The 24,540-nt window shown below is 52.2% G+C and overlaps 9 protein-coding genes across 9 annotated transcripts; 6 read left to right on the top strand and 3 right to left on the bottom strand.

Annotated features, from left to right (window-relative positions):
* Positions 1-148: 148 nt before the first annotated feature.
* On the top strand, positions 149-4,249 carry ACET3X_003062 (uncharacterized protein; the record flags this gene model as incomplete). The annotated part of the gene is made up of 1 exon (XM_069449874.1): positions 149-4,249. The coding sequence occupies one exon, from the start codon at positions 149-151 to the stop codon at positions 4,247-4,249; it is 4,101 nt and encodes a 1,366-aa protein (XP_069309609.1).
* A 1,058-nt stretch (positions 4,250-5,307) lies between these two features.
* Positions 5,308-5,789, top strand: ACET3X_003061 (uncharacterized protein; the record flags this gene model as incomplete). Its single annotated transcript, XM_069449873.1, has 2 exons — positions 5,308-5,381; positions 5,444-5,789. The coding sequence occupies 2 exons, from the start codon at positions 5,308-5,310 to the stop codon at positions 5,787-5,789; spliced, it is 420 nt and encodes a 139-aa protein (XP_069309608.1).
* Positions 5,790-7,195: 1,406 nt separating this feature from the next.
* Positions 7,196-8,245, top strand: ACET3X_003060 (uncharacterized protein; the record flags this gene model as incomplete). The annotated part of the gene is made up of 3 exons (XM_069449871.1): positions 7,196-7,372; positions 7,426-7,795; positions 7,845-8,245. The coding sequence occupies 3 exons, from the start codon at positions 7,196-7,198 to the stop codon at positions 8,243-8,245; spliced, it is 948 nt and encodes a 315-aa protein (XP_069309607.1).
* A 2,130-nt stretch (positions 8,246-10,375) lies between these two features.
* On the bottom strand, positions 10,376-12,281 carry ACET3X_003059 (uncharacterized protein; the record flags this gene model as incomplete). Its single annotated transcript, XM_069449870.1, has 5 exons — positions 10,376-10,726; positions 10,791-11,529; positions 11,577-11,757; positions 11,810-12,019; positions 12,065-12,281. 5 exons carry the CDS (start codon positions 12,279-12,281, stop codon positions 10,376-10,378), a joined length of 1,698 nt encoding a protein of 565 aa, XP_069309606.1.
* An 892-nt stretch (positions 12,282-13,173) lies between these two features.
* Positions 13,174-15,522, top strand: ACET3X_003058 (uncharacterized protein; the record flags this gene model as incomplete). Its single annotated transcript, XM_069449869.1, has 4 exons — positions 13,174-13,574; positions 13,623-13,751; positions 13,813-14,549; positions 14,612-15,522. 4 exons carry the CDS (start codon positions 13,174-13,176, stop codon positions 15,520-15,522), a joined length of 2,178 nt encoding a protein of 725 aa, XP_069309605.1.
* A 1,388-nt stretch (positions 15,523-16,910) lies between these two features.
* On the top strand, positions 16,911-18,972 carry ACET3X_003057 (uncharacterized protein; the record flags this gene model as incomplete). The annotated part of the gene is made up of 4 exons (XM_069449868.1): positions 16,911-17,075; positions 17,142-17,554; positions 17,605-17,769; positions 17,820-18,972. 4 exons carry the CDS (start codon positions 16,911-16,913, stop codon positions 18,970-18,972), a joined length of 1,896 nt encoding a protein of 631 aa, XP_069309604.1.
* Positions 18,973-20,781: 1,809 nt separating this feature from the next.
* Positions 20,782-21,497, bottom strand: ACET3X_003056 (uncharacterized protein; the record flags this gene model as incomplete). The annotated part of the gene is made up of 4 exons (XM_069449867.1): positions 20,782-20,852; positions 20,916-21,220; positions 21,417-21,428; positions 21,478-21,497. The coding sequence occupies 4 exons, from the start codon at positions 21,495-21,497 to the stop codon at positions 20,782-20,784; spliced, it is 408 nt and encodes a 135-aa protein (XP_069309603.1).
* Positions 21,498-21,996: 499 nt separating this feature from the next.
* Positions 21,997-22,967, bottom strand: ACET3X_003055 (uncharacterized protein; the record flags this gene model as incomplete). The annotated part of the gene is made up of 4 exons (XM_069449866.1): positions 21,997-22,283; positions 22,337-22,584; positions 22,631-22,882; positions 22,927-22,967. The coding sequence occupies 4 exons, from the start codon at positions 22,965-22,967 to the stop codon at positions 21,997-21,999; spliced, it is 828 nt and encodes a 275-aa protein (XP_069309602.1).
* A 236-nt stretch (positions 22,968-23,203) lies between these two features.
* Positions 23,204-24,465, top strand: ACET3X_003054 (uncharacterized protein; the record flags this gene model as incomplete). Its single annotated transcript, XM_069449865.1, has 5 exons — positions 23,204-23,231; positions 23,282-23,657; positions 23,797-24,090; positions 24,157-24,390; positions 24,438-24,465. The coding sequence occupies 5 exons, from the start codon at positions 23,204-23,206 to the stop codon at positions 24,463-24,465; spliced, it is 960 nt and encodes a 319-aa protein (XP_069309601.1).
* Between the last annotated feature and the right edge of the window lie 75 nt (positions 24,466-24,540).

Raw genomic sequence — 24,540 nt, 5'->3', positions numbered from 1 at the left:
GCGGCGGCAGTGACGCGCGCCGATTTTTTTTGTAAAGTTTCCCCTCCCCCGCCATCCCCAGTGACGGCGGCCGTGATCGCTCTCGTCTTGTCTTGTCTTCGGACACGTGCGATATCGACTCGAACAATCCGACCAGGCGTCAGTCAAGATGGCGTCAAACGAGGACCCCTATCTCATCCTCCCGGGCTCGTCGGCCTACTCCGACTTCCGGCTGCAGCGCCTCGCCCAGGCCATTGGCGCAACCGAAGTGCGCTCGCTGTGGGTGCACTTTGTCAACCCCCTCAAGCCGCTCAGCGACGAGGAGCTCAAGACACTGCAGCAGCTCCTCCACTATGGCGAGTACCCCGCCAGCGACGACCGCCTCGCCCACGCCCTCCTCGACGCCGTCCACCGCGGCGGCGAACCTCGCGACGCCAACACGGTCCTCTTCTACGTCTGCCCGCGCGCCGGCACCATATCGCCATGGAGCTCCCTCGCCTCCATGATTGCGCGCACATGCACGCTCGAGAACGCCGTCAAGCGCGTCGAGCGCGGCATGGTCATCGCCGCCACCTTCGACCGCACCCTCGCCGCCGACGAGATCCCCAACCGCGACCACCTCTACGACCGCATGACGCAGACCATCAGCCGCACCGCCCCGGACCTCGATGCCATCTTCGGCGAGGGCGAGCCCGCCCAGGCGACGACGATCCAGTTCGACGAGTACAGCAGCGCCCACGCCGCCCTCGACCACGCCAACCGCGAGCTCGGCCTGGCCATGGACAAGTCGGAGATTGACTATCTCGTCGAGGCCTACACGCAGGAGCTCAAGAGGGGCCCGGTCGACGTCGAGCTGTTCATGTTCGCCCAGGTCAACTCGGAGCACTGCCGCCACAAGCAGTTCAATGCCGACTTCACCGTCGACGGCATGCGCAAGCCCATGTCGCTGTTCGGCATGATCCGCAACACGCACCAGAAGAACCCCAGCCACGTCGTCAGCGCATACAGCGACAACGCTGCCGTCCTGAACGGCGAGGAGGCCAGTTTCTGGGCGCCCAACGACCTCACGGGCGAGTGGCACGGCACCAAGGAGACGGTGCACATCCTCTGCAAGGTCGAGACGCACAACCACCCGACCGCCGTGTCGCCATTCCCGGGAGCTGCTACCGGCTCTGGAGGTGAGATCCGAGACGAGGGAGCTGTCGGACGTGGTTCCAAGCCCAAGGCTGGGCTGGCAGGCTTCACTGTGTCTGACCTGAACATCGAGGGCTTTGAGCGCCCATGGGAGCTGAAGGACGTCGGAAAGCCTTCGCACATCGCCAGTGCCCAGGACATCATGCTCGAGGCGCCCATCGGCAGCGCCCAGTTCAACAACGAGTTCGGTCGCCCATGCACCACCGGCTACTTCCGCACCATGCTTATGCGCGTCTTCACAAACGAGAAGGAGTCAGAGCTACGAGGCTACCACAAGCCTATCATGCTAGCTGGCGGTGTTGGAACGGTCAGGCCGCAGCACGCGCTCAAGGACCCGGATGTCGTACCGGCTGGTTCGCATCTCCTCGTCATCGGTGGACCCGCCATGCTTATCGGTCTTGGTGGCGGTGCAGCTTCCAGCATCCAATCTGGCGAGGGCAAGGTCGACCTTGACTTTGCCAGTGTGCAGCGAGGCAACCCCGAAGTCCAGAGACGCGCGCAAGAAGTCATCGACACATGTCGCTCAATGGGCGACAAAAACCCCATTCTCTTCATCCACGACGTCGGAGCTGGAGGTCTGTCAAACGCACTTCCCGAGCTTGTCCACGATTCTGGCCTTGGTGCCATCTTTGAGCTACGCGAGATCGACAACGTCGACAAGAGCATGAGCCCACTGCAAATATGGTGTTGTGAGGCTCAAGAGCGCTATGTGCTTGCAGTCAGTCCTGATCAACTCGACCTGTTCAAGCGCATCTGCAACCGAGAACGATGCGGCTACTCTGTTGTTGGCAAAGCCACCAAAGAGCAGCGTCTGGTCTTGAACGACAGGGACTCGAAGGTGAATCCTACACCCATCGACCTTCCAATGGCCACACTCTTCGGAAAGCCGCCAAAGATGTCCCGCATCGTGGAGACCCGCAAGCTGAGGCTTCCTGCCTTTGACAGCAGCCTGTCAATGTGCATTCCTGACACGCCCAAGGATGGCTTGATCGCCGAGGCTGTAGACCGAGTTCTCACTCTACCAGCCGTAGGGTCCAAGTCTTTCTTGATTACCATTGGAGATCGGACAGTCGGTGGTCTTACCGCTCGCGACCAGATGGTTGGCAAGTGGCAGACCCCAGTGGCGGATGTATCGGTAACAGCTACATCGCTGCTGGCTGGCGTAAAGACTGGCGAGGCTATGACTATGGGTGAGAAGCCCACACTGGCGCTCATCTCGCCAGCGGCATCTGCCAGGATGGCTGTGGCAGAATCTCTTATGAACATTGCCGCAGCGAGCCTCTTCGATAGGCTTGCCAGAGTCCGACTTTCGGCTAACTGGATGTCCGCAAGCAGTCATCCAGGCGAGGGCGCAGCTCTGTACGAGGCTGTTGAGGCCATCGGCATGGATCTTTGCCCTAAGCTCGGTATATCTATTCCCGTCGGTAAGGACTCGATGAGCATGAAGATGAAGTGGTCAGACAACGGCGAGGCCAAGGAAGTCACTGCACCCATGTCGCTCGTCATTACGGCGTTTGCACCTGTCAACCGCATCGACCGAACCTGGACGCCCGCCCTGGAAAGAGTCGAAGATGTTGGTGAGACGATCCTTATGTTTGTCGACCTGGCAGCGGGCAAGAAGCACATGGGTGGCTCTGCCTTGGCACAGACATTCGGGCAGGTCGGCGACGAAGCGCCTGATGTGTACGATGCCGATGTCATCAAGGACTACTTTGATGCTATCGAACAACTCCATGACTCCGGAATCGTCCTTGCCTACCACGACAGGTCTGACGGTGGTCTCTTCACAACCCTCGTTGAGATGGCCTTTGCCGGGCGATGCGGTGTTGAAATTATGCTGGATGGCGTCGCTTCGTCGAGCGAGCCCAAGGACGTCCTGGAAACGATGTTTAACGAAGAGCTCGGAGCTGTTTTCCAGGTCAGGAAGAAGGACGAGGTCGCCTTCAACCGCTGTTTCGCGACTTGCGGACCACCACCGGGCATGATCAAGAAGATCGGTCGCGTTGCAGAAGCGCCGAAACAAGACGTTTCCTTTTACGTCGGCACTCGATGCATTTACCGAAACACCCGCCAGAAGCTTCAGCAGCGCTGGGCAGAGACCTCATACCGGATGCAGAAGCTTCGCGACAACCCTGCTTGCGCCGACACCGAATTCAAGAACATCCTCGACGACAAGGACCCTGGTCTCTCGTACAATCTCACCTTCAAACCTGCTGAAAACATCCTGCCCTTTATGTCTAACCTCAAGTCACCTTTCACCGCCAAGCCTCGCGTGGCCATTCTTCGCGAGGAAGGCGTCAATGGTCAAGCCGAGATGGCATTCGCTTTCCACCAAGCCGGATTCACTGCCATTGACGTACACATGACTGACATCATTTCTTCACGTGTTTCACTCGCCGGATTCGTGGGTCTCGCAGCTTGCGGTGGTTTCTCCTACGGTGATGTGCTCGGTGCAGGTCAAGGTTGGGCAAAGTCCGTCCTCTTGCACCCCAATACACGCAAAGAGTTCCAGACCTTCTTCAACCGCCCAGATACCTTTGCTCTTGGTGTCTGCAACGGTTGCCAGTTCCTGAGCAAGCTCAAAGAGCTCATTCCTGGTGCAGAGCTATGGCCGAGCTTTGAACGCAACGCATCCGAGCAGTACGAGGCGCGTGTCTGCATGGTCGAAGTGCTCGACCCCAAGGGACCCAACACACCACCGTCCGTCTTCTTGCACGGCATGGCCGGGTCCAAATTTCCCGTCGTCACCGCGCACGGCGAGGGACGCGCTCACTTCTCCAGCTCGGCTTCTTCTGTTTCCAACCCACAGACCCTGTACAACGAGAACCTCGTCTCCCTCCGCTACGTCGACAACTACGGGAAGCCGACCGAGACGTACCCATACAACCCCAACGGCAGTCCAATGGGTATCACCGGTGTGAGGAGCACCGATGGAAGGGTGTTGGCGCTCATGCCGCACCCAGAGCGAGCCATCTTAAAGGAGGTGGGCAGCTACATCCCACGGGATACAGAGGGATGGGGTGAGCTCGGCCCGTGGTCGCGCATGTTCAAGAGTGCTAGGCGGTGGGTCGGTTAAAGTGGATAAGACTAAATATGCATTGGAGTTGGCGTTACAGGCGGATGCACCATTGGTTCTCACGATATACGAAAATGATAGATTTTCATCCTCCAACACATTCGACGATACACAAAAATTGAAGCAATTGCTCGCCTCCTCTTCTGTCACACCGGTTCTCGCCTTGCATGGCGGACTGCTACGACCATCCTAGGTAGTTTTCTCTCCGTCTTGTCCTGGCAATGAGCAAGAAGTCGAAAATATACAATAGCACGGACTCGCTGGTAGTCAACCACCTAGTTACTAATCATCCAGTACACTGCTTGTCTATATCTGAGCGGATGGGAGGCCTTAATGTCACTTGTACTGTACTGCCACGACACAGACCGAGTATTACCCACGCCCGTTGGCGAGCAGCGCAGACCAGCTAATGTCCAAATTTAGCTACATGCTGCGAATCCGTCAGCCTATCCCTGTCGATACTATGGCCCCAACCTCACTCGTAGACAACAACAATCGCAACCTCAACACATGTACTCAGTACCTTGATATCGACACAGCATGCTAATTCCTTTCATTGCCGTTCACCCTCGACTGATGCGACATGACATCCGAACAAGCTTCTACGGCCGTTAGCACAGTCAGACCTAAACGAAAAACTGGACGCCTATCACAGAAGCTCCTGGGGCGTAATTTTAGCTTGCAAGAAGACGACCGAAGTTTTTTTTGGAGCTACAACACGTCTGAAAAGGTAGGTGAATGGCAGATCATGAATGCTTAAGGCATCGACAGACTTGCAAGCGCGGGGCGGAAACGCCTTGGGATCCCTACGGTTGATTCAGCATCGGATGTTGTTGCCGAATGGACTTGTACCATGACAAGATCATGATATCAATTGATATTGAGGCTGTGATGTGAGCTCCGCTGAGTGCGACATAAATACCGTCCTCCCAACTCCTCTACATACCATCTCAACAACATCTCATCTGAACAACATCTCATCACCATCATTGGCGAGTTACTCGATCACATCTTCTTCATCAAAACATCTCAAATCCAAGCCTCTACCTATTTTCATCATGCTTTCATCTACCTCGCTTCAGGCAGCGCTACTCGCATGCCTTGCTGCCACCACGCTTGCCGTGCCCACTAGGTGAGTTTATCCGAAGAGAAGAAATACACTCCTATCCGCAGCAACTAACAGATCCCCTCCAGTCTTACCACCGCGGAATCTCTCGTCTCCCGCGAACCCGCGAACCCTGTGGAGAAGAGAGACACATGGTGCATTTCCTGGTACCGAGACGTCGGCTGCGAGGACCTCCTCGGCACGCGATGCGGCGGAGACGACGGCGAGACTCAGCCATGCGCACCCATCGGATTCAGGGACGGTATCGTGGTGAAATCGATCGATTGGCAGCCAATTTCAGGGACATTCTTGTCCTTGACTGAAACCGAGCAATGCGGTACTTCGTTCCCGATTCAGATGTTCTCGGATCAGGACAATGGGTGCTCAGCTATCATTTACGACATGAAGTACTATGGGGTTACTAAACAGGATTAGAATAGGCAAGTAGATACACACAATCAACAGTTCCCTAAAGCTCAAACCCAATGATTATCGCGACACATTAGGCCTCCCAGGAGCCTGAAAAACCGACTTTACACTCTCGTGGAATAGCCAAGTAGGTTGGAGCTGGAAGCTGGGCGCGAACGCGATCGAGCGCTGTTTTGCGCAATCGCACAATCGCCAAGCTGCTAGTCTCCAGGGCTGCCACGCTACGGCAAGCCTCCAGCTTTTGGGGACAGCCACCCGGACGGGCCTATCATTCCGTCCACGGTGCGTGGTGCAGTAAATTACGTACAGGCGTTGTGGGTCAAACGAACGGTACGATAGCGCGCTCTGAAACGCATGGGCCATAAAAAGCAATCAAAGCAATCAAATGTATCCTCATGTTATAACTCATACACAAGTTGGTACATCATGTCATTCCTTGTCGTCAAACTACAGTGCGCTGATGCGTGTCTAGAAAACTCCTCTTCTTCCCAACGTCGAGTCCCGCCGCGACTCTCCAGAACCGCATGACGTTCAGGGCTTTGTTTTAACCTATCTGTTTTCGAAATATTTATACAGCTGCATGCAGTAAAGCCAGGTGTTTGGGAAACACACCTTTACCGCGATTTATCACAGTGTCATTTGAATAACTCATACACAAATCAAGGATAAGTAAAGCAAAGCAACATTGATGTAAAGAGAGTTGTTCGACGAGGAATACTCAGTGTCTTACTGGGCCCATGCGTTGGTGGCGCGCTCTCTCACCGTTCGCGCTACCACCTGTACATTAGGCGAAACTTTCCACGTCGATTACCACTTTCAGCTGTAGACTTATGCATACTATTGCACGGAGAGTGGCTTATCCGCGGCGTCGGTTATCGTTCCTAGCTTCACGTCATCCACGCCCAGGTGGTCCTTGCAGCCGGGCCATGCACGCCTATCGGGTTCGCTACGTTCGTATTGCGTCAAGGAGGAACTAGCGCAAAGTCTATGCACAAAGATGAGTAGGCGGATTAGGGGTCCAGCCAGTGGGCTTTGAGACCGAAATCCAACGCAGCATGGGCATTCAAAGATTCTGGTCAAAGTTTGGCCATCCGCTCTGGCCATCGGTTTTCCAGACCACCAAGATATCAGTAAATTGGACGACCTCGGACACGACTCGTAGCACGGGCATGGTACCCGGCGGGGATTCGGGCAATGCATGGGCTGACGGTGCGGCTGTAAGTAAGGTGACAAGCAGCGGGACGCTCTCTGATTTAGATTTATGCGAACGCAGAATATAAGTTTGAAAAGTTCGCTGGGCTTCTTCGTCTTGATGAGCATATGAAAAGTAGAATGCTCTTGAATCACTACCTACCTAGGTAGATACCTACTCTGAATCTTCACAACTCCGAATCTTCACTACCCCGAGCACCATGGAAGCGAGTCAGCAGCCGCCGGCGGGGGGAGATGCCAGCAACGCTACCCCAGGGCTTGTGGGTGTTTCATGCTTGTTGGCAATTGCAATAATTGTTTATGGAGTGCGCATGTACACTCGGATTCGACCTGTGTTCAAGCTGGGTGCCCCCGATTACTTAGTTTCAGCGGCTCTCGTAAGTACCTATAGTGGATATCTGACCGGGTTACCGCTAATGGTTCATGGCAGCTATGTGAACTGGGTGCATTGTTCAACTTGTTTACAGCTATATCTCTTGGTTTCGGACATCCTGAGTACTATCTGGTACCAGATACTATGGTTCAGATTCGCAAACATCTCTATGCGTTGGGGTTTTTGGGGTTTTGGGCATCTTCTCTCGCGAGGATGTCTATAGGGTTCATGCTGCTTCGGTTTGAAGCATCCAAGACTTGGCGAGTGGTGCTCAAGATCTTGATCTTCACCCAGTTGTGCCTACCAATTTCCTTGTGCGTCATTGCTCTTGTCCAATGCCGCCCAATCCGGGCCATGTGGGAATACGTGCCTGACGCGGTTTGCTGGTCTCTTCCAAGGACGCAAACCTTCGGCTACATTAATTCAGGTGAGTTTGCAGTTAATATTCTACTCTAGTAGATACTGAACTATAATAGCGATTGGCATGTTGAGCGACATTGTGTTCGCTGCTTTGCCTATATATTTTGTCTGGTCGTTGCACCGGCCTGTTCTGGAGCGGATACTCATCAGCACCCTCATGGCACTCGGATTGCTCGCGGCCACGGCCGAAGTATGCATAATATACCATTCATACCTTTGGAACCCTCGAGAAAGCACTATTCGTGATTGGATGCCGCTGTTTTGGTGGTACAGAGTCGAAGAGATAGGCCTCATTTTTGCAGCTTGTACACCGTTCCTCAAGCCGCTTGTCGAGCGCGTACTTGGTCGATTCGGCACGTCGCGGTTCCGTTTTGTGACCATGGAATTAGGCTCAGTTCAGTCTAGTCAAGTGTCGAAACAGGAGACCGTTACAAAGACAGGTTCTTTCAAGAGTTGACAAACGGAGACTGCGAAACATCTGGACAGCGTCGAAAGACTTTGACGTCTTGCCCACTGTTCTGTAACTATCAGCGAAGCGTTATTTTAACATCTATCCTCTTTTTGCGTTACTGTCTGAACGTCTCATCTTGTTCCCGCATTATCGTATTCCAGCTATCAGAACTATTACTAAATCTAATTAGGGTAAGCATATTATATACATCACGTGCTGCTCTACAGTAAGATCTTTCTCCACTTCTGTAAGACGCGCAGATTTCCCCGTCATCTCCAAATCTACACACGCGATCTGCATTAGAATGGGTGTCGTGCTTTCGACTTTGCAGAATGCATTGAGAATCTTTGTTTCAACAGTTTCTGTTCTGAAAGCTTTGTCTACCGAGTTCAACCAGGCTCTGAAGCGTGCATCGCAGCCTCCAGGTCTCCCAAGCCCCGAGCCATCCCAGCCGTACTGGCTCAACGATCCTCCATATCGGGAACTCGTCGATGTTTGTTCGTCCAAATTGCCGCAGACCGCAGATGTAGCTATCATTGGTTCTGGAATCGCCGGCGCTGCTGTCGCACGGTCATTGTTACACGAGCGACGCCGTCGCAACACCCATACAAACGACAAGGTGATCGTTTTCGACGCGCGACAGTTGTGCAGTGGCGCTACCGCTCGAAATGGTGGGCACATCAAACCTTCGGTATACGAGTCCTTTTCTCGATTCAGCAAGCTCTTATCAAAGGATCGCGCTGCTGCGTTGGCGCGTTTCCAATCTCTACATATCGACTGTTTGATCGAATTGTGTCAAAGCCAAGGCATCAAAGCTGCTGAAGCTCGGAAGGTCGAGACTGTCGACTTTTTTCTGGATAACCAGAGTTTCTCCAAGGCTGTCGCTGATATTGGCGAATTGAACAGGTGGTTGCCAGAGGTTGAGATTTCAGTGTGGAATGGGAATCAAGTACAAGAGGTTAGAAGACTCCCTTGACTAACCAAGACTGTTCAGTAACTGACAAAGACAGAGGTTCGGCGTTAATAATAGTGTCGTCGGTGCGCTATCCTACCAAGCAGGTGCTATCTGGGCGTACCGATTTGTTGCATCTATTTGGCGTGACGTTCTGCATGAGTTCTCTTACAGTCTGTCTGTTGAGACAAACACCCCTGTAGAGTCGATAAGTGTTCCAAAAGATGCCCCAGAAGGCTTCCCCTACGCTCTGCAAATCACTCGAGGAACTGTGTTTGCCCGACACGTAGTACACGCCACCAATGCCTTCGCTAGTCAGCTCGTCCCAGGACTACGCAGCAAGATTGTGGGCGCACGAGCTCATATGTCTGCCCAGCAACCAGGACACCGTTTTCCATACGCTGATGGTATGCACTCTTGGGGTGTAATTTACGATGAGAGCTTTGACTACGCCACGCAAAGGCCACCAGCCAAAGACGGTTCCAAAGGAGACTTGATGATCGGGGGCGGCTTCATGCGATCGCTAAAGCAAGGCATCGATCAAGTCGGTCGGTACGACGATGGCTCATCGCTCGACCCGTTGACCACTACACACATCGCAGGGATCTTTCCAGCGATCTTCCACCCAAAGTGGGGTGCTGGTGCCGAGTTGAACCAAACATGGTCTGGCATCATCGGCCTGACTGGAGACTCTCTTCCACTAGTGGGCCGCTTGGAATCAAGGTTGACAGGGCGAGAGACGAGAAAACCAAAACGGACGTCGATTTCTGGCGACCAGTGTGGAGAATGGATTGTGGCAGGTTTCTCTGGAGAAGGCATGGTGTGGGCCTGGCTCTCAGGAGCCGCTCTTGGTATCATGATTGCCGGAAGCGAAGACGAAGAATTACCCAAAGTCCCGGGAATGCCAGGTGGGAAGTTGATGGAGTGGTTTCCAAAAGAGTTGATGGTTTCACAGGAGAGGATTCGTAGTGCTGATGTAAGTAATTTGGCTAGTTAGCCACAAAGAAAAGGGTTTGGTCCATGCGCTTCATTGGAATGGTCAAAAGAAATTAGAACTTATTGAATTGAGCAAGAAACTGTTAACGTGATACTAATTCTGCTTTTCGTTACTTGACGGATTGCATGAATTTTCAGAACACGAAGTCTTTTCACCACCGCGTAGACAAAATCCGTCTTCTTAGCGCTCACTTTTCTGCGTCAAAATCTATTTTCATGTCCCGCGGCACCTCTTGCCCTGAACTCGGGGCATCTTTCTTGATGCTCACCCACTTAACCATCAACGCTCCGATTATCATGCAAGCGCTCAGCGCTGCTGACAGGATGAACACACGGGTCAATGAATAGCTGTACGCCGAAACAACAGTGCTAATCTCGTTCGCCGGTACTACTGTACGAATCTCTGTGGCGCCGGTATTGATGATTGCTCCGGTATCGAGACCGGCAATGCCGGATAGTCGCTTTACAAGCTGAGTCGAGAACATGTTTTGCCCGACAGCAAGAAAGATGGCGCCACCTTGTTGATTGACGAAGAACATCTGCAAAGGCGAAGACACGAAGTCAGTGTATGTTTCACATGCATTTCGTACAGGCACAACTTACCATCGCCATGCCTAGAGAGACGTCCGAACGTGGCAACACAGTCTGCGCTACCAAGTTCGCCGTTTGTGCTCCGACGCCGAGACCGCAACCATAGAAGACCTGGTAGCCGATCCATTTGCTTGCGTGGGAGTGTGGTGTAAGTGTAGAAAGGAAGCCACTTGCAATCGATGCGAGAATGGGCGAAAGGAGCATAGCTGGAACGTAATATCCGACCTTCTGAGTGATTACCGCTGTGACGATACCGAAGAAAACAAGTGACAAGACCATTGGTATCGTTCGTACACCAGCCTGCATGGCAGACTGGCCCTGGGCGGCCTGGAACCAGATCGCAAGGTAGTACACGGCGTTCATCATGCCACCAGCTAAGACAAAGGTGAAAAGCATGGCACCACCCACGGAGCGGTTCAGAATGACCCGAGACGGGGCCATCGCCGTATCCGGCATTGTAAACTCCACGATCAGGAATGCGACGAACGTAACTGCGAAAGTGACGAGCAGGCCAATGATTTTTGGCGACGACCAAGGCTCAGACGTACCTCCCCACTGAAGAGCCAGGATAAGGCATACCATTGAGGGCACGAAAAAGAGGAGGCCTATTGGATCGAGGCGCTTGACCTGCGTGAAAACGGACAGTTTCTCTCTCGGCGTAGAAGGGAGACGTAAGAAAAAGAATACGATAGCGAAAGCCAAAACGCCCACAGGAAGGTTGATGTAGAAACAGAATCTCCATGTCAGGGTTCTAATATGCGGTCAGCTCTGATTCACAAGGAAGATCGAACAGCTTACGCGCTGTCTGTAAAGGCGCCTCCAACAAAGGGACCCAACACAGATGACACTCCGAATGCGAGGCCGAAAAAAGAGGTAAAGACAGGTCGCTTGCGCAGTGGAACGAGGGGCACGATAATCATGACCGCACCGCACTGTATGCCTGCCGCTCCTATGCCAGCGATTGCGCGACCAACGATGACTTTGACGAACGTCAGGATGCGTACCATTGCATGAGTTTGTGTATGACGTACAGACAGCAGAAGTAGGTGCAAGCCCACACAAAGCACTGCCCACTTCAAAGACGAAGATTGATGCTAGGAATGTCCATTTCGTGCTATACAGCTGGTATATCTTCCCAAAGAGTGGATTGAATATGGCGCACGTAAGCATGTAGCCGCTGCCGTACCAGCCGATATCTGCGATAGAGCCATATGCGTTTGTGATGGCCGGTATAGCGGTAGCTGAGACTCGTCAGTATGGATTTACCATATATATGATCCACATACCGATGATCATGCGATCAAGAGCAACGAGGAAGAAGGCAAGGTAGATCGAAATGACGATAAGCCAGAACTTGAGCGACTTCGGATCGTAGTTCTTCTCCGCATCGGCGTAACCATCCGTGTTCGGGGCTGGGGCTAGATTATCTTGTTCGAAACCTTGGGTTGATGTGGACGGCTGCGTTCCTGTGAGGGCGTCGGTCGGGGTGGTTGGTGTAGTCATTATGTAGACGCTCGCAGAATCGGGCTAGGAATGGAAGAAAAGCTTGATTCTCGATATAGTACGAATGTGAAAGCGAATACATGGCTGCTATATGCACGTTCGGTATGTGCAAAATCCCGAGAAGTGTGTCTTGCTACACGACTGCGTTCGGGGGATAGAATTGTCCGACATGGTGCGCGACACACCTAAGTGCAGAAGGGAACTTACATCGCTTGCAGATCCCCGAAACAAGCGAAAGAAACGAAATATCTAGAGTATATTTTGGCTCCATGCGGACGCTGTGGTATGTCAAAGTACTCTGTTGTCTTGGGAGCCGGAGCTGATGCCGAAGAGCACGTGATGGTGTCGGGTGTTAGATCTGGCCGAGCGGCTCACAGCCAGATCGAGTCCACAACATAGACATCATCCCATGCCTAACGTCTGCCAGACAATTCGGAATCAATCTTGGCCGGCTCTTCACGTGTCGGTTACGCGCCACAACGCGTGCACAAGGTGAACATGTGTCGAAATGTTCTCGCTGGACTTTGCGATGCAACCACGAGCCGTAAGCAGAGCGTGAAGGGCTAGCTGTAGGAACGCGACCGAAACCAAGGCGTGTGCGTTACGTAAGCACTACGCGTTCTCCAGGCACTCGCACCCCGCTACTATCATGACAGAACGCCTTTCAAGTCGCAAGGAATGTATCATCTGCAGCAATTGACAATGCTCCCATCAGATGTGTCCAGCTCGAGGATGCGCAGCCCGGAAATAAGCAGGGTCCTGCCTAGCGGCTCGCGCGTGGTTGCCTGATATTCGTCGCCTCCCCACCCGCAGCTCCTATGGGTCTTCTTCGCTCTCAGCTGCTATACACGATTGCGATTCCGGTCTCAGCGGGCGGAGTAACCTCTTGAACATGTCGTCGGACATGCCTACGCCCGAGCTCAGTGCCGATGCCCTATCTCCACTAGCTGCTGCAAGCAAGCCGCAGCGTGTGCTTTCTTGCGTTCTGTGTGCGCAAAGAAAGGTCAAGTGCGATCGGAAATCTCCTTGTTCCAACTGCATCAAGGCTGGTGCACAATGTTTATCCGCTGCGACAATACCCCGGCAGAGACGCCGCAGGTTTCCTGAGCGAGAGTTGCTCGATCGCCTGCGTCACTATGAGGATCTCCTCAAGAAAAACAACATTGCTTTCCAGCCGTTGCATGCGTCTTCGAACCCGTCAACGCGGTCCGGAGAAAGGGGCGACAGTCGTGATGAGAAAGAAGCCAGAACTCAACCATCCTCCACAGGAGACACCGAGAACGCTCGAGCAAAGTATGGAGAAGCTGCAGCACTAAGAATGGGCACCTCTAATTGCACTAGGAGTTTTTGGCATGCCATGAATCGAAGAGCATACGATGCTGATGATAACCCCAGCGATGACGGTTCTGACCACAGTTGCTCTTCGCAGCCTGCATTACGACAAGCACAAATTGTAAAGGCATGGGATTCGTGAGTGTCTCCATACACACTGCAAGTGGAACATGCACTGACTTTGTACCACTATGTTCAGCCTCTATGCACACAAACTACGCCGCAATGAGGACGTGTTGTTTTGCTCGCGTAGCGCAGATGTCAGCCTCTCAACCCTTCATCCACCACAGGCCCAGGTCTTCAAGCTCTGGCAGTTGTACCTGGAAAACGTCGATCCATTGTTGAAGCTCACCCATACGCCCACTCTTCAACCACGCATTATCGATGCCGCTAGCAATGTTTTCAATATCGATCCTAATTTGGAGGCTCTGATGTTTTCAATTTACTGCATGGCTATCTTCAGCCTGAATCAAGAGCAGTGTCAATTAATGTTTGGAAGGCCTAGACCGGAAATCATCAAAGACTACCAGCTAGGGGCAAGAGAGGCGCTGGTAAACTGTGACTTTTTGAAATCCAGCGATAGAGAATGTTTGACAGCCCTCCATCTCTATCTGATCTCAATCAAGCCTGACACAGATCCGCGGTCATTGTCGTCCATGCTAGGTGCTGCTGTTCGCATTGCCCAGCGGATGGGCATCGACACAGAATCTATCAACGCCAGGCACTCCGTGATTGAGGCCGAGCTCAGCAGAAGACTGTGGTGGTCTCTTACGCTTTTTGATAATCGTATGGCCGAGATGACCGAGTGCAGGACTACTAGCTTGCTTCCCACGTGGGACTGCAAACTTCCGCTCAACGTCAATGATTTCAGTCTACGAGCCGAGATGACGACCCCGCCTGCTGAATTTGGAGGTTTATCTGAAGCACTGTTTGCAGGTAAGCTCTGACTGTTCGAAATGCATGTGAGACATCACTGACTTCTGGCCTCACCTCGGAAGTGACGCGCAGTCAGATTGCCGAATTCGTGCGCCAAAGCTCCTCTCATCTGGATTTCATCAACCCGGCCTTGAAAACGTTCTCCAGGCAGGCTTCTGTTCCTGCTTATTCAGAACTTGATGAACTTACCAAGTTCGATTCGGCGATGGAGAAAAAGTACCTTGCGCATTGCGATGCCCAGAACCCGTTGCACTTCTTGACTATATGGACGACACGCGCGTCACTTGCGAAAATCGGATTCGCGCACTACTTGTCTACCAACTCGCAGAAGTTTGGACAGGGAAATGACGAGCAACGCGACCTTGGTCTTGCTTTTGCGCTTCGGCTGCTTGAGTGCGATACAATGCTCATGACATCACCCCTTATTATCAACTTTCGTTGGGTCGTCTACTTGAACTTTCCCTTTCCCGTCTATGTTCATCTTGTCCAAGCATTAAAAAGACGGCCACTAGGCGAACATGCAGACCGATCATGGCAGGCGATGAGCGATAATTGCACCGCTCGTTTGATGGATCTCGAGAAAAAGGACAGCGCGATCGAAACAAAGCTGAACAACCCATTCTTCACTATATTTGCAGGCCTCGTGCTTCAAGCTTGGACCGCGCGCGAGGCAGTGTCTGTACAGCCAGAGCCACCAAAGATTGTGACGGACATCAAACGGAAGATGGCGCTCGCGAAGGAAAAGGCGACAGAAACGCAGTTCCAGACACCGGGTTCCGACAGCGCCAACCCACAGATATCCGAGCTCACGGGTTTCGGAAATCTCGGCGCGCACTTGGAAGCTACCGATGGTATGAGCATGGACAGTGGGGCTTTCCCTATGGATCTCATGCAGGATCCGATCAACTTTAACGGCAGTCCTTGGACTTGGCCAATCCCTAATTGGAGCGCAATGCCTGGTCAAGGTTGGTGAAGCTGCTATGTCGGATAAAGGTTTATGCCCCTCAAAGACCTAGATGATACCCAACTTTGTCCAATGGAAACCGTGACCATGACAGGCCTTAATGTATCTTTGGTCCGACTCGGGTATCAACGCCCAGGATGTCTAGGCTGTCATGCCAGATTTACCGAGCTCCTTTCAGTTCCGAGTCAGCGATTCGGTGTAGCACGCAACGTCTCAGCTCGCTCAGCCGCAGCCGCATCAGGATACCTCAACTATTTCTTGTACCCGAGGTCATGTATCGACATCTGTTACCATTTGCTCGACTAGTTTTACTATCGCAGCTGCGACCTCGTTCTCTCATGAAACGGCGTAAACTCATGAGCCGGCGTAAAGTCGGGCGGGTCTGTGATTGTACTCTCGGCAGACTCATTTCTGAGTGTCTCATGCGCTGAGAACAGGGCGGTGTTTTAACGGTGGTTATTCAATTGCAGTTCTTTTTCTGCAGATAACGTCTCCCTGATGGGCGCAGGGGTGGAGTGGAGCGATGGCCTTGGCGTTTCAAGCGACCTGACAGGGGACCAACCATCACCCGGCTGGCTTCTAATGTATATAGCTGTCGCCGTAACACTTCGGCAACTTCAGGGCGTGTACTTCGTCGTTGACTCTGGCATCTTGGACAGCTGGAGACAAAACCTATACCGTTGTTGTCATTGTAAGTTCGAGGCGTACGCATCTGCGTTCCCTAGCAGCTCATCGCGGTATTGCAGCACCCCACATCGCGACAAAGCGACCACAATCCTGTCAAGCATCTGCTTGAGGCGCAGTCGACAACATGACTCTAAGAGGGCCGAGCATACCGACAGTGGCATCGCCACTAACCTTACTGGGTGTCTCGGCCCGCTACCGTTGCTATGAACCCCTGGCTTTTCCGAACTTGGAGCCTCTAGCGCTATCGAACGTACTAAAATACGATATATAGGTGAACAGATACAGGCTAGCTACTCACGAACGGTTCCCATCTCAGCAGTACGCTATCCCATATGATGTCAAGTCTACAATCCTCCGCTTGTTTCACAGGTGTCCACTTTTGCAGACTCCTATTTGTGGGTCACAAATACAGGATCATAGCTAGGTCGAGTATATAGGAAGTTGATGCCAGGTCCACGATTTTAGCCTCAGGCCAGTTGTCTGATATCACGTTCAGGATGCAGGTCCGCAATCTCTTCGCCGTGCTTTCGGCAGCCACTCTTTTACATTTTACACATGCCCTTAATGCCTGCCCTGGCACCGACGGTGTTTTCACTGGAGCGGACGGTATCAGATACCGAGTGTGCCCTGGTACCGATCTTACTGGACCTTCGACATCCATAAAGCGGGTCTCTTCAGTCACAGCATGTGCAAAACTCTGCGACAAAAGCATGGACTGCTTTAAGGCAGTATACGATACGCGGACAAAAGACTGTCACTTCAAAGATCTCACTGGCCTGAACTGGGTTGCCAACGATCGTTTCCAAGTCATTCAAGCAGAGCAGGTCAACATCGCTCGCTGCCCGCATAACGAATGGACTTATCATAGGAACCGAGTAAGTCTGCTTTCGCTTTGATGAAAGAAAACCTGTTATACTTCAGTACTAATACTGCGTTACCAGAAACAATACAGTATCTGCCCAGGCACCGACATCCGCGGACCAAGTGAGAAGATATGGCAAAACGTAAGAACTTTCGATAACTGCGCCTACCTTTGTGCCAACTGGGCTACGTGCACCGCAGCCGTTTACGACTCTGCAATGATGGCTTGCCACATCAAAGCGGACCCGCGCAGTAACACCCTGATCTGGTCGACCGACAAACGCTACGATGTGATACGTCTGAACGTCGCCCCCGCTCCAGCGAAAGACGGCGAATGGTCAGATCTCATTCGCTTACCTGTCATCCCTGTTGCCGCATATGTCGTCCCTGAGTACCCCATCTCAGAACGTCTTCTCGTCTTCTCGAGTTGGGGTGCTGATGCTTTCGGTGGTGCTGGTGGACGCACCCAGTTTGCGGACTACAATTTCAACACGTAAGCCATATTGATATTGAATAACCGACACATGCTGACAGTCTTTGAAGCGGAGCTGTCTCAGCTCGCACAGTAAGCAACACTCACCACGACATGTTTTGTCCTGCGATGAGCAGTCTTCAAGATGGGCAACTCTTGATTCAGGGAGGTTCAGATGCTTCTGCAGCCAGCCTCTACGATCCAGCATCGAATGCTTTCACTCGCGCTCCCGACATGTACGTCCTCTTGATGTTTGCGATTGGATAATGGTACTGATATGAATCAGGAAGATGGCCCGCGGCTACCAATCATCCACAACGACATCCGACAATCGTGTTTTCACCATCGGAGGTGCATACTCTGGTCCCCGCAAGGGAAAGGACGGCGAAGTGTACAATCCCTCCACCAACACCTGGACAGCATTACCAGGCGCAAAAATGAACGCTATGCTCACGACCGACCGCGAGGGAATCTGGCGCGAAGACAACCATGCATGGCTGTTTGGTTGGAAGAACGCTTCTGTTTTCCAAGCCGGTCCGAGCAAAGCTATGAACTGGTATGGGACGAAGGGAACCGGATCGCAAGTTGCCGCTGGTATACGTGACCCTATCGATGACGCCATGTGCGGTGTCTTTGTCATGTACGATGCAGTTGCCGGCAAGATCTTCAGTGCTGGCGGCGCTCCCGACTACACAGAGTCAGATGCCAACGCCAGGGCCCACATTACTACCATTGACGAACCGAACTCCCCTGCAAAGGTTGAGCGTGTCGCGGATATGACTTACCCTCGTGGTTTCTCCAACGCGGTCGTTCTGCCGGACGGAACAGTCCTTGTTAGTGGTGGCCAAAAACGATCGAAGGTGTTCACAGACGACGATGGAGCTCTCTACCCGGAACTCTTCGACCCAGCCACAAAGTCCTGGACAGTCCTCGCTCCGCAGGCTGTACCTCGCAACTACCACTCGGTCAGTATCTTGCTAGCCGACGGACGTGTTTTCAGCGGTGGTGGCGGGCTCTGTTACGTGGCCCAAGGAGTCGGCCGCAGCTCCGCTAATTGCAACAAACTTGTTGACCACGCTGACGGCCAAATTTTCTCGCCACCGTATTTGTTCAATACTGATGGTACTCCTGCAACACGTCCGGTGATTCGCTCTCTAAGCGCAGAAAGTGTCAAAGTTGGAGGCAAGTTGACTATCCAAGTCGAGACCTCAGAACCAGGTCTCAAATTCACCCTAGTTCGCATCGGCAGCGTCACACACTCAGTCAACACTGACCAGCGACGTGTGCCACTTACAAATGTCAAGGGTAATGGATACGAGTACACCGCTACATTGCCTAATGACAGCGGTATTCTCATTCCAGGTTCCTATTACGTCTTTGTCATGTCAAAGAAGGGCGTTCCTAGCATCGCTAGGACTGTGCAGGTCGTACTACCATGAGTCTACTGTTGCTTTGTTTGGCCCGCGTACTGGATGTCGCAACGCTCGTTATGCATCATTCGCTCTCAAATCTTTCCTTATATCGACCTCACCCGCAAGTCTCTCTTTTCTTTACGCACTTAGTATATAATGTTTGTTCTGGTAAAATGTAAATCACATTTACTGACAAGATTGGAATCTACCATCTGCTCGCTTTGTAACAAGACTTGTCTGTATTGATGAAGAGTTTACCCTCTAGTTCCATACAACCTCGTGGCATTATTGGCACTCGTTCCCATTGGACACCCGCGAACAATGCCTCACCTTGCATAATAATCAAGAGAGATGTGACTTACAGTCTCAACCATGGAAGATTCCACAATTATTGATGGGCTGTAGTAAGATTAGTCCAGAAGCGAGTGCTACAATGTCAGTTACCTAGAGCTAACAAGAGACGGTTAGCTTTTGACTACTTTTAACTCTGTCCGACACTCACAGCGGATGCGAGGATGTAACTATCGCCAGACACACTAGCCGCACCAGCTGTCACCGTCGTGGGTTGACCAGCGACATTCCACACCCACTGCTACATACCACATGGTGAAACAAATATATCAAAGAAGAATTTCCTAACAGGTAATATATACGCAGAATTAGTTATGCATATAGCGTTGACGTTCCGTGTAGAAGAAAGTACCATACGATACATATGCAAGTTTGTCCTACATGTTGCACATATGCGGAAAAGTCTTTGTTAACCGGAATATCGTTTCGCACGGATACGGCCATGATGGTCGCAAACCTACAGATTATGAAACACATTCAAGAATGACGACGGAGAGATCTGCGACGCCGATGTTCATCCATGGCTTGGAGGACTTTCGCCGCAAGGGCGGTCACTTTGTCTCCCATCACATCTGGAAACCTCTGTAGTGGAAACATCGCAACCTCTGCATATATAACACGCGGTGTCAACATAATCTGAAAAATCGCCATCGAAACAAACACAGTAACTTCTCAGCTCAAAGTCTCACACCGCGACGAAACCACGATGCACTTCTCCACCCTCTTTGTCAGCCTCAGCGCATTGGCGGTCACCTCTATGGCCATACCTGCACCCAACCCGATCGCAGAGCCACTAGCAGCCCCCGAGCCGATGGCAGTTGCCGGCGAGATGGCCTTCCCAATCAATGACGCATCTGGATCCTTGCCGCAAAACTTTGCTAAGATATGGGTCTACACCGGCCGAGAATGCAACGTCGATGCCGGTCCTTCTTACAACGTCAATGTACTCCCTGGGCAGAATCTTTGCTTGCCGTACAAGAATGTCGGCTCCATCGTCGCGTGGTACAAATCCTCAATTGGGTAAGTCAAACCGTCATGTTTTGAAGAAGATTGGCTTACGTATGGTCACATCGCTGTAGTAACTGCAAGGTCACGACTCATAGCGGAAGAGACTGCAAAGGCAAAGAATCGAAGCCCAAGGACAAACAGTGCATTGCTCAGTCGTTCGCGTCGGTCAGGGTTTCGTGCCCGGCGTTGTAAAAACTGCTGGTAAAACTTAGGGACAATTTTCTTTTGTGTGATCAATTTTCGTATCTTCGTTTCGTACGCTCGCTTGGTTCATGATTTTGTAAAATCATTTTTGGGGGGACAGCTTTTATTTCTATCTCCCTACTAGTCAATCGTCTACAAGAGGGCGTAAAGCCACAGTCAATCAATCAATCGAATCCCTACCACAACCATGGATACAAGAAACCAGTAATCCACAGCAATCCCATCGTTACCGAGAACAGTTGCGCATAGTTCCGGTGAAGCTTTCTACGGGTCCTAAGGACCCATCCACATTTCGTTGTCTGACATGGAGTCATCCGTGAAGTCGGAAGTAGAGTCGTAGTCGGCTAGATGTGTGAGCACCAAGTCAGTGTGTGTATCTCATGTGCAGTTTGCCCAACAACACTTACAGATATGACGGCACCTGTTGCAAATCCAGTCCGTATCGTCCTTATTTCTCCCATCTCTGTAGGCGCCTGCGCAGTCACGGCAAACGGTGTTTCTGATTCTGTCCATGCAGACGGCGCACTGTGTTCTGTAGAACTCAATGTTATTGTCAAAGGCGGCTTTGCAGCTCGTGACGCAGCCCCACTGCTCCTTGACTGGGCGTTCGTGCCAAACGATGCGGTGGCTACCGCCGCCGGCGATCGTGAAGCTGGGGAGGATGGCCACAGAGGCCAAGATGGCGGTGATGAAACGCATTTTCTGTAGAGACCTGGAATTAGTTAGTCGAATGAAGCAAGCCAGAGAAAGGGTAAGCATGACGTTGGTCGTAGTGTTTTGTCTTAGTTACTTTTGTGGAAAATCTTTCGATCAGATTAGAAGTAGTGAGATGAAGAGTTATGATGGAAAGAAGGAAGCTGCATGATTAAGTGCCTTTTATATGAAAGAGACTTGAGAAGAATTCTTACATCTCTGGTAAACTAGCAGCAAAGCCCCATCGCAAGGCGGTCGAGCCCGTCTCATACGAACTTGACCAATAGCATCGCCATGGTTTGTATGGTGTAAATGAAGAGAGCAGAAGAAGACTTGGAATTGTATGAATCATCAGCCAATCAGACGTTTGGCTTCGCAGAGGTTGGCGAACGACCCAAGGGTCACCACGAATAAGCCAGAGTTGCGCGACTTTAAATTACGAGTGAATAAAGACAATATTGGAAGAGCTTGCAAGTTTCCAAGGCCGCATTCTGGTGGGTGTATTTTCGGTACCGTATAGTAGCTTGCAGTATACAAAATATGTAGAGCCCTCGTTCGAAGGAGCTCCGCTTTCAGCTGCACCAGTCCAGCATCACGACTGCGTCCGCACCATAATGATTGGACATGTGCATCGTTCTCGGATCTGTGTACCAAATTGAGATGGAGCCATTCGGTCAAAGCACGGGCATCGTGGCCAAAGCAGCCACGTCATCGTGTCTTCGCTCTTAAACGCCTGACACCGGGTATGAATTAGCAAGACAAAACACAGCTAGCGGAGTGAAAACAGCGAGCGCTTTACGAGAGAGTGATATCGCTCCCTGTGCCATCTCCGTTCTGGTCCATCCTGGTATCTTCCCCGTCTCCACCTGCAAGAACCTTGGTATGAGGCCGGTATCCTTCAGGTGGGCCTACACCGGGCGTGCATGCTGCAACATTTCCTTCCTCGTCAACAAATTCGAAGTTGTAGCGCGAGAGCAGATGAGGGATTGCTGAGAGTTGCGGTCCGTATCGTGCGGTGTTGTCGTAAAGCTCGAATAGCGGAACGGCGAGGAGCTTCATGTTCTTCGGAACGCTCAGTACCTCTGCGAAGCATTAGCGACTAGATAAAGCATAGGGGATAGGCAGTTGAGCTTACTGCTGCGCGGGAGCTGGATAAAGTACAGCTTCTTGCACTCCTTTGGCCTGGTGACGTGCGCAGGAATAAAAGGGTACATGAAGGTCTCGAAGTTGGGGCGCCACCACTGCGCCAGTGTATCGCCGACAACCCATTCGTCATTGACGCCCTCGCCAGTAAATTGTGTGCCAACTGGGGCGAGGCGCTCGTTCAGCCTCGCCTTGAAGCCCTCGATCTCGTCGTCCTCGGCACGGAGGTAGTCGCCGGGTCTGTATGACGTCAGCGAGAACAGCTGTAGGCGATAACAAGACGTACAGCTTGAAGAAGGCGTTTGCAATCTGCAGCATGAGGATGTGCGGGTGGTTGTGTTCGTGGCAGACGAGGATGCCTTCGCACGTTCGTCGCATGCCGTGCTCCGCGTAGTGCTCTTCTAACCGCTTGAGCCGGGCGAGCACCGACGGGTCCTCCTCGGGCTGGCCATCTTTGGTGCCGAATGTGTAGTTGCTGAGAGGAAATAGGCGAATCGTCTTGGGCTGGTTGCCATTGAAGTCCTTGGGGATCACGGGACTGCTTTGGTCAGCGCAATCGCGAATGCAGCTTCGTTGACATACGGGTATGAGCTCTGGGAAGCTTCCTTTACTATCGTCGACATGGCGGCTGTGAAAGTGTCGTGTACGCTCTGGGTTGCGTGTTGCGGGTTGCGTCGCGACAATCGAGCCGTCGCGGCGAGCTTGCAGGGATTCGGCGTCTCGCTAGCACGTGATGATGCGCCGCCCGTCTGCGTCCTCCATGGAGCTGCGACCGCTCCACCACTCTGACGTTCCCATCAACTTGCCTACGCAAGCGAGACTTCTGTCCCTGGGCCCTGGCAGTCTGCAAGGTATCAAAATGGTGCAGACAGCATTGATCACTGGAGGTAAAGCAGACTTCACCAGTGCTTTACTGCTAGCTGACCCTCGAGTGCAGCTAGTGGTCTGCTTGGCCGCCAAGTGCAGCGCGAGTTCCTTCTCGACGGCTGGAAGTCAACCGGCACCGGGCTGAGTCGCATCGCCTCACCGGATGTTGTGAAGCTGGATATTCTGGACCACGATGACATCATGAGGGTGCTCGATGAAGTCAACCCGCAAGTCGTCGTCCACTGTGCTGCCAACCGCTTTCCGGACTCCTGTACCAAAGACCCAGAAGCAGCGAGAAGACTGAATGTAGACGCAAGCCGAACCCTAGCTGAAGCTGCCATCTCTCAAGGAATCTTTCTCATCTACATTTCGACAGACTATGTCTTTGCTGGGAAACCTGGAGAAGCTCCTTACAAGACGGATTCGTCGCCGAGCCCAACAAATGCGTAAGTCGTGACCTGACACACGAAACTCGTGGTAGATGTCAAGACCTTGTATCGTCTACTGAGATCCTTTCACATGGCACATGATACTCTTTGGGGTATGCTGGCTGTTGTGCCAAATCAGACTGACGAGATTGATCAGGTATGGCCAGACTAAACTAGAAGGCGAACAGGCTGTCCTTGAGGTTGCCTGCAGGACAAGTTCAAAGAACAAAGTCGTTGTTCTCCGAGTCCCAGTTCTCTACGGATCTTGCGACGAGCCAAAAGACAGTGCAGTCAATGTGCTCATGTCGCAATTATGGAACGCACAACAGGTTGAACAAGGCCAGCCCAAAATCAAAGTCGATGACTATGCGCTTCGATACCCTACGAATACTCAGGACGTTGGTCGAGTGTGTCGTGATATAGCAAAGCTGTATCTCGATCCAGCGAACGCGTAAGCTACGCTCAAACTGCGGATAGACGTGCGCATATAGTTATTCAGTACTGACGACAAACACAGGGATCGGGAACTACCAAGTATTCTCCAGTTCAGCTCCGAAGACCGGATGACCAAATGGCAAATTTGCCAGACATTCGCCGACATCATGGGGTTGCCCCTCGACAACATAGAGCCCTTCAGACCTGACGAAGAACCAACAGATGGTACTGTTAGGCCATACGACTGTCATTTGGATACGAGCGCACTGCGAGATCTGGGTATCGACACATCAACTGTGGACTTTCGCACATGGTGGTAAGTTCACATGTGCGCAGGCACCTTCTACTGCTCACATCATGCAGGAGGCGAGAAGTTGGGGCTTTCCGCTGAGGACTGATACTAGAAGTTATGCGAACACTTCTTCACACATAATTCGAGCCTGCATACAATGGAGATCTTGCACCT

This window comes from Alternaria dauci, chromosome 2, assembly GCF_042100115.1.
Source record: "Alternaria dauci strain A2016 chromosome 2, whole genome shotgun sequence".
NCBI lineage: Eukaryota > Fungi > Ascomycota > Dothideomycetes > Pleosporales > Pleosporaceae > Alternaria > Alternaria dauci.
The sequence above is the reverse complement of the archived record's forward strand: the minus strand, read 5'-3'. Positions and strand labels throughout refer to the sequence as shown.